Here is a 9,649-nt window from a genome sequence, read left to right as displayed (position 1 = left end):
CGGAGAATAACCCCAATCACGGAATGCATGTACTGAAATGCAGCCCCACCTGATGATTGTTGTATAGATGATGGCAGCTTATGCTATTGAAAATATTCTGAAACCAATAAATTATTTTGAGGAAATAAGAAATCCTAAATATCAAAAAACGCTTAAGACGATAGGAATAATGTAAACTTTTTTTGTTGGTGAAAGTTATCTGTAAAGTATGTTATTATTGGGGCTTATTAAAATTTGTTTGTTGATAAGTTTTTTTGTATTTGTTATAAAATTAGCTACAATAATAAGTAAAATATCAGATATGGAAAAATCAGATTAGTTGACAGATGGTTATTTAAGTTAATTAAAAGCATTTGAGTCTTACATATTGATTTGCTTGCAAGTTAAATTTTAGAGGAAAATGAAAGAAAAATGGAAAACTCGAAATCATCTTACAAATATACTTCATAAATATCAGATTTTTTATTTCCCTTCATTCCCCTTTAAAATTAAATTCACAAAACACACCCATAAGAAATAGAAGGAAAAATTATAATTCGAAGGTTTTCAGTTCTTATTCTCTTGGTTCGAGCCCTGATTAATTAATGTCCAACATACTATTTAGATATTGAGTGGTTTATTAAATAGATCACCAAGATCAAGCATACGATTCATAAATTGGTTTGGTTTTCGAAGTTCTAACAAATATAATTTATTTAAAAAAAATGAGACACCCCTGTATATAAGGAAGTTTAAAATAAGTAAACATTCCAAAAAGATGGTAAACCAAATTAAAGTCAAAGAACAAAGATAATTTGGTGACCATTTTCTCTCATGTATATAAGGAAGTTGCGTTAGACAGATGATTTTTTCATGGTTAAGAATGCCCGATACATAGTAATCAACCCCAAATTACTATGAAAATGATTATCTACGTGTATACTGACGGTGGGTATCTATGGAGTAATCAATACTCAAAGAATATGGGATAAGTAATCTCTAAAATATTGCGTAGCTAAAAGAATGACAAGTGTTGACGTATAAAAAAAGTAAAAGAATTAATATAGTTTGCCAATCAATTTTCTTAGAGAGAGCTCCTTCAATTGACTTTTGTCCCATTCGTTCTCTACTGTACCTTTTAAATAATAAATATAATAAATATATACCGACAATTTAAAGATTTATAACTACATCATCAATTATTCACTTTATTATTTTTATTTAAGAGTTTGTGATGAATAAAAATGAATGATAAACATTAATAATATAAAAATTCTTATATTATTAATATATAGCTTTTTCTCTCCTCAAATCATTGAGATACAAGAATTGATATTTGAATATAGGAATGGAGGGACACTAATGAGGGAGGGTATGATGTTTCACATGATCAATATAATTATAAATTTAATATGTATATATTAATAGTGTGAGTATTTTTACAGTATAAACAAATCATCCAGTATTAGTTTACATTGTCAGTATATCAATAATAATTTTTTTTACACTATCTATACACATATTTTAAACTATAATTATATGACAAGTATTGTATTATGTGACAAGTATTGTATTGCCGGTGTTCCCGACCTAACGATATTTATCTGTTGCGTTTAATGTATTTTGAAACTTTAAATATATTTTAATATTATTTTTGTTTGGATTAACTCAGAGGTTGATATGTATGATAACTATATATTAGTTTTATATATTATTATTATATTATTCATCATTTATATTTAATTATAATTGATTCTGCAAAAATATTAATATAAATGATAGAGTGAATGCGTATAAATTTTTATATTTGTAATATACACATACTAGACTTATTTCTTGTACATTGTATTATTAAGTTTTAGAGTCTAATATCTATATACTATTTTTATAAAATTTATATACAGTTATTATATTATTTATTTGAATCACTATTACTACTTGAGTTAATAATAATTAAATATTAATGTTGAATAATGTAGCAAGGAATATAAAACGTTGATATATTTTTTTAAGATGTCTTCTCTTATGTGTCTAATATATAAAGATGTTTTAGGCTGTTTTTTTAGAGAACCCTCTAACTTGCAACATGCATATCAGTGTCTAATATGCATAAATTGAGATCAAATTTGGAAATACTTATTAGTTTAATATAAGGATCTGAGTTACTCATCATTTCAATGATCTAAATTAATTCATATGTATCAAAATGTACATGAGAAAATATATAATAAAGTGTTCATTTGAGACTTGACTTATTCCCATATATTAGACAAATGAATAGTAAATGATACAATAATATTGTATAAAATCCTTACGTTATTGGTGCATTTTTTGGGTCATAAATTTATGTCAAATGAAAGTAGGCATATAATCTTCTTCCGATTTTTAAAGAGAAAAAAATGTATACACCAACAATGTATGAGTTTTTTATACTGTTATTATATCATCTATCATTCAATTTCTATTACCATAGATTTTACACATTTTTTTAAATGGATAATGTGAACTGTTTTGGCACTAATCAAATTATATTGCGAAAATTGTTGAGAAAGCCTTGGCTAATTAAATGCACCAAGACTATGAGGTTCTAATTCACTTTCTTATCCTCTTTTGTTTCGGCCATTTCTAACCATACAAACAAATGTGAAAAATGATTAAAGATTGACATGGACCAAAAAGGTGCAAATTTGATGATAATGCAGCGTACACCTATATTAAAGAGGTGATTGAAAAGAAAAATATTTTTTTCTGCAATAATCATGACAATTATTCTATGGGAAAAGCATAAACTTTTCATAATAGCATATTAAAGGGTCTGATCTCCCGTTTTCATAGGCAAAAAGCATATCATCATTCAATTAGAAATTAATCATGTTATCAAATTTCGTTCATTTTCCCTTCATTTCCTCTCTTTGATCCTCTCATTCATTTTCCCTCGTAACTCTCAAACAAAGCCTTAACATAAAATATGTCCCATACAAATGTTTCTCATATATAATTTAATTATGGGTTCATTAATAATGTTATTTTGCAACCAAGTTATGTCTAGTTTAAGTTAATTTCAGAAGTAGCTGAAAATTAAAAAATGGTTAAAAAGTAATAACATAATTTTTTTAAATATTTTGAAGGAAAAGTTTTGGTTGACAAACTATTGAAATGCATTTCCATTTTCCAAATGCTACTTCAAATAGTTTTCAAATGTTATAAGTTCCTCTTTCAATTTTTGTTTATATAAAGTTAAGCTAGCTTTTGGCACTTATGGATGATATGAATTGTTCACCTATAAATTATCTTATAAGTGTATCATTATGCTATAAGTGTCAGCTCTACCTAGAAGCCATCTTTTTACTAGAGGAACGACAAGAAAAACAGTGAAATTCCATTAACCTACATGAAAAGAACAAAAAGAAAGGCAATGATTGATGAATTTACAAACGACAAAAAATGGAAGAGCACGTCTGGCTCTAGGAGAATGAGGCAAGGGTCCTAAAAGAAAAGGGCAGGTTCAAAATCCCTGAACACATGACACAAGTGAACCATTATTAAAAACCACTGAATCAATCATGGAAAGACTTTAGGCCTTAAAAAGAAATATAGATTCATCTTCTAGTTTTCTATCTCTCACGTAGTGATATATGGAGAGGGAGAGGGATAGATGTACATAATCTTACCTTGCAAACAAAAAGACTATTTCCAGAATTTAAAATCGTGATCTCATAAGCTATTGTTGATAGGATATGGGAAGGTAAATGTCATAATGCTCTATTGTTATTGAATGATATAATAATACATTACAATATTGCTCATGCAAGAATGCCATCATCTCATACTCCTACATCTCCCACATAATACACAACTCTCAAGCACTCTTATCAAGAACATCATATATTATATAACAAACCACATGAATGTAGTAATGCTTTTATTAACCAAATACATATATATAATAATAAGACACTGAACTATATAAAATACTGAGGCTACTCATCTGTGAATAACAATATTCATAATTATACTAAGCTTGGCACATGCAATCAGGAGCAGGATAAGTGTATATGGACTGTTTTGGCTTTCTGAGCCTGACTTGACCTTGTCTATTTTGGTGACCTTCAACTACTGCTTGTTGGAACTCTTTCCACTCTATGGCTTTATTCAAGAAAAGTTGGCCCATCAATTGCATGTTTGGCCTTATAGTCTTTAAGTTCAAGTAAGTTCTGTGTCCAACCTATATCATCATCACAACAATGATTCAATTCCAGTGTATAATATTGCTATAATTCTTAATAAGTCTCGGTAGTCCTTTATTCTAGATTAGTTAAGTGATTATGGCATTGCAGCTTAATAACCAAAAAATATATAGCAAAACTCACCATTGCATTGTGCATGTTTCCTGGGGAAGCAGAGATGAAGATGTCACTATGCATGCCAACATAGTAATCAACTGCAGCTAGTAGAGAAGCCTTTCCCTTTATCAGAGAACGCTCTAAAGGCGAAGTAAGGCTCTTCTTGTCTTCCATTAGAGGAAATAATTGCCTCAAAGTTTGAATCCTTGCTTCTCCACCATAGACCTGGAAAATGCAACTTTCGATTAAAAATAGGGAAAATGGAATCGCCATCCTTAATTTCGAAAATGATAAGCGTTACTACTATGTCAAACTAAGAAACATGATTCAACCTTGTGAGAGGCGAGATACAAACGAGTGCTGTTGTCAAATCCCAAAGCTGCTAGCAACAGTCCAATTTCTTCAGGAGTCATTGGGCAACGGCCCTGACTCCTCAACTCTTCATCAGTGAATTGGGAATTAAGAACCCTTCCCTGCCAAATAACCTGTCTATACTTCGCAAGGGCCAGCTTTTCGGCTTTCCCCCCACCGAAATCACAGGCTGAATGGGCTGCCATATCCTGCAAACAAAATAAAATTATGACACTAGACTCAAAATTTACAGATAAAGCATGTAGTAATGGAGTGCGTATTCCAAAAATGAAGAGATTGATCTAACACCCGGAATCCCTGATGTCACTTCCATTACATCTTATAATGTGAACTACAAAACATTATTATCCATACATTGACCAATTTACATATTTAGCACTCTCATAATGTACAAGATAGTTGCACCACCAAATTGTTAAAAAGAAACAGAAGAAGGTGTAGAACAGAAATAAATAAGGTGTAGTAGATTATTATCAATAGATAGAGGCAATACCTTATCAAACCGAAGGTGTAGTACAACAAACTTTCCTGGCTTCTTTTTATCACCTGCATTAATAACCTCTTGCAGGTAGTTGCTGTCCATTTCTTCTGCAGAGCCTTGAGGATAGCGAAGGCGACTAATAAGAGCATCTCCAAGTGTTCTGATGTGAGGAACAAAGATTAAAGCTTCAAAGTTGACTTTAGAACGTAAGTGCTGGATTTCCACAGGCACAGTGTCGAAAGATAGACGGTGAGAGAATGGAGAGATTGCAGCAAGGCCATAACTGCACCAAATATAACACAGCACAGTATCTCATAAGCTCATAATTAAGAGAGAATATACAACGATCGCATAACACAATTTACAGCTTACACTCAACGATGTCTTCATTAATAATGAGTACAATATTCAGAGCAGCCGAAATTATTTGACATTCTAAAGTTATACCAAAAGCCAAAAAGTCAATGTATCTCATATCCTTGCATCCTTAGAATCTGAAATAAACATCAACTTCCAATATGAAGAATAGCTATATGGAAAAGAGTTTCGTGACATGCTTGAGTCCCCGGCAAGGGAAAAGATACAAAGGTCACAATCGAACTATTTTTATATATGGTTTGCTACAACCCATCCTTGGCATTATTTCCCCCAAATTTTACAAACCGAGAGGTTAACATTTAACTTTGTTATTTATAACTATTAATTTGCAGCACCGTAAAGTGGTTATAGTTACCACACTACAGACCTCAACCAAGTAATTATATAAAATATTTAAGAAATAGTCATCTATACAGTGTTCAGCAGAGGATCTCAGTTTAATAATTGTGCAAATCCAATGTCAAAGTAGTTGTAATTGTGAACAAAACATTCTAGCTTAATCATTGAGTTAACCATGCACAAAATAATTGGTCCGAAACACTGAAGCCGAGCTTTAGAATTTAATAACAGATTTAGGTAACTACCAACCTTTGCAGGACAGGCAAAACATTTTCCAGATACCAGTGGGCTGTTGCATGCACAGGTGCAGCCTTGATTCTGGTTTCTCGAATAGCAGTGGAATAGTACTCTCTTGTGCTCCAGGAGTAATCTTCAGGCAACTCTTTAACTACAGAAATATCATCCTTTAATACATCAATGAAGTGATCCACATCAAATATATCCATGAAGGAGCTGCACATAAACACAAGCAACCTCAGAACAATACATCATGCACAACCCATGAGATAAACAAACGCAACAGAATGGAATGATGGTTTCTGCACTTACCTTGAATCTTTCCAAACAGGATTTAATTCAAGGTATGGGATCACAAGAGTTGCATTCAATATCTTTGCAACAGCGACTGCATCACAGATCTACACAAGATAAGTAAATACTCATTATATACATCTTTCACACATAAGCACGAGAAAGCTTCTGGCAAATTAATAGCCTACAAATACTTACCCCCATCCTTTGCTGGTTCAAACCACCATCAAGAAATACCTGGATGTATCCCTCGGACTTTTCTGGTAATGCTGCTTTTATTCAGGTGCCAGTCACAAAAAGATTAGACAAAGCAGTAGACATACCAAAATGTTCTCAGTTCCCAAAATACAATGAACAATAAGACAAATCATATTAATTTCACTCACTTGGCTTTTTAGATTTGACGCAAGGTTTCCATCCTTGGTTTTCCAGAGGTGACCACAGTTCAGTGAGCTGTGATGTTGGCTACACAAGGAGAAAATAGTAAAATGTTATAGAAAGTATAGAATGAACAGATGCCTTCATACCTCTAAGGCTCTAACACAAGCGAATAAAAGTCATTTGAAAACGTATACAATGCTCAATTCACACTTACAGTTTCTCGTTGCACAGCACTCCTGAGAAGACGTGAGTGCCTAGGTTTTATAGGATTCAATTCCTACACAAAGCAATTAGCAAGTTTAAAAAACTGAGGCCAATATGATATAACAAAGCACAATTACATGTACCAAATAAAAACAAGGAACTAGGAAGCAAGAACAGCATGATGTTATGAAATCTGGCTCATATATCTCTGATACAACGATCAGTGATTCATTCTAGTGTCACAACAAATTATGGATATAATAGAAATTAAGAAACTCTTACAAGGTACTCCATGATAATATCATGCAATAAATTCACATATTTTGATGAGTAGACACAATTTTCCAGTGAAATAACAACTTACTAAATTCTCTTAGCTTTGCTAAAAAAAATCTAACATGTAACAACTAAATCCTCACCCACCACACCAAAATGAGGAATGCATCTAATATACCATAAATTCCCTCATAAAGACAAGGTTGACCAACCAAACCATGCCAATTGATTCCTTTAACTAGTAACATTAAACCTTTTTCAAGGTGGCAATATGTTAACCATAAGGAACAAACATAAACGTCAGCAATTTCATTTTTTCCCCTTATTTTCTCCTTAGATACTAAACTGAAACCTGAACCTATGAGTTTCTTCACCCGAGGAAAAAAACAGTAATCACTTTTCACATGAAAAGTGATCAAACTTCATTCTCCACAATAAACTTTATTATACACCTCCAAATACTACCGACAATCACCAATAGTACATATGGGCAAGAATATTATAGAATCCACCAATAACAAGTTAAATTTTGCTAAACAAAAAAGTCCTTTGGACTCTGGCTAATCGAAGTTGAAGTAAAGAAATCCATTTAACAAAGCAAAACTCGTCCAAAACATAATTTTTTTCATTTGCAAAACTAGAAACTAAAACAACTGAACTCTTTGCCGCTAGGACTAATAATAGTACAGGTAGATTTTTAGTTACACAAACAATAGCTATGTAAAAAAGAAAGAAAATTAAGAATTAACAACAAAGAAAAAGTTGCCATGAGGAAAAAAACATAAGAGAGAATGAAGATGGGAAAGGCATATGAAGAATATGATTAGCAATAAAAACTTACTGGGTAGATAGAAGAAGAGGAAACATGGGTCAAGATGAAAAATAATGCTAGTAGGAAAATAGTAACAAGTTTTGATCTTTTATAAGGGTGATAGTGATTCTGATACCCATGCTCCATTATCATGGGCAAGAGGAACTCGACCTTGGATCTGGAAAGTGGTACCTTTTGCTCCTGAGGATGAATGTGAACTACTTGAAGATTACAAGAGAGAAGAAGAAGAAGAAATCAAAACTAATCACCATTATCATCCTTTGTATTTATAATATCTCTTTGCCCTTGGAGCTTTGTGAAATCCCCACTACAAAACATTTCTTTATTCTTATTCCATAATTAATCTAAGTGATATTTTCTACTACATTGTGTTAATTAAAAACAGCACTGTATAAGTATAAAGTCTTGATTTTTGTATAATAGATGGTATTATAAGAGTAAGTAATTAATTGTTTTTTTTTTTTTTTTGTAGAAAAACTTGTATAAAGATGTCATCAACATGTTATATTTGGGTACACCTACATTTATTTGTTAGTGTTATGGAATTAGCAATAAATTTTAATTATAATTGAATTTTTAATATGTTGTCAATTATTTATTAATTATCTCTATATAAATATGTCTTTGCATAGGTCTTCATTTTTTTTTTAACCCAATAAATATTATTCCTTACTAATGACTTTAATTTTTTGTGTGGACAATCTTAAAAATAATAAGATTTTATATCATTGGAGCAACCATTACTCTACCATAAATCAAATCTAGAGTTGATTACATTCGTATAAATCAAATATATTGCAGATATTTTTTTTATTTTGATAAAATGTTGCAAAAAAGTAGTTTTAGGTGCAATGAATGTGTGTGATGTGTTCGGAGCACATCTGTTGTACCACAAAGTCTACTACCTCATATGCTATTGCTTGTAATTAATTAAAAAATATATTTAAATTAAAATTTTAATAGTTAATTATTTTTCTAATCAATCATAAAATATGATATATGGATTGATACACTATTTTTGGACACCTTGTTAGAGTGAGATACAGAGAGAGAGTAAGAGGAAGAGGGGAAGTAAAGAGAAGTCACATGGACACCTGTATAAACTCACCGATTTGAATAATGATGGGGTTGCGTCCTTTTCAAGGGGACTCCAACTAGATAAAGGGTACAATTATATTTGTACTTTCCTCTACTTTTCTTAAATACCATCTTAAATTCTTTCCACAGATCAATAAAAGTAAACTGATTTTTTTTTGTTTCTAACATAAAATTTCATTTCCCCCTTTAATATCATTCTTTAATTATTTTCCTAATATTATATTTTTAGTTTCGTAATAATGAGAATAAAAGTATAATCGGAAAAAATTGTATTAAACTTAAAAAGTAGCATTTAAATAGGAATACAGAAGTTTGTGAAAATATGACTTTGTTAACGTGAGAATCACGAAGTAAGAAGTTAAAGAAAAAGGATGACAAGAGTCATAGTTGATAGATCCTAATGCAGCTGTGTGAAGAGTTGCACTGTGAGTGGTG

General features: G+C 31.2%; 1 protein-coding gene across 1 annotated transcript; it reads right to left on the bottom strand.

Moving 5' to 3' along the window:
• On the bottom strand, positions 3,730 to 8,437 carry LOC109333039 (uncharacterized protein At1g04910). Its single transcript, XM_019568274.1, has 10 exons — positions 8,126 to 8,437; positions 7,019 to 7,081; positions 6,810 to 6,888; positions 6,622 to 6,692; positions 6,442 to 6,530; positions 6,142 to 6,345; positions 5,188 to 5,458; positions 4,655 to 4,882; positions 4,350 to 4,547; positions 3,730 to 4,204 (listed from the first exon to the last, which is right to left on the bottom strand). The coding sequence occupies exons 1-10, from the start codon at positions 8,246 to 8,248 to the stop codon at positions 3,995 to 3,997; spliced, it is 1,536 nt and encodes a 511-aa protein (XP_019423819.1). The 5' UTR covers positions 8,249 to 8,437; the 3' UTR covers positions 3,730 to 3,994.

The sequence above is a fragment of the Lupinus angustifolius genome, chromosome LG18 (assembly GCF_001865875.1).
Source record: "Lupinus angustifolius cultivar Tanjil chromosome LG18, LupAngTanjil_v1.0, whole genome shotgun sequence".
NCBI lineage: Eukaryota > Viridiplantae > Streptophyta > Magnoliopsida > Fabales > Fabaceae > Lupinus > Lupinus angustifolius.
Note: the sequence above shows the minus strand (reverse complement) of the source record. Positions and strands in the feature narration are given on the sequence as shown.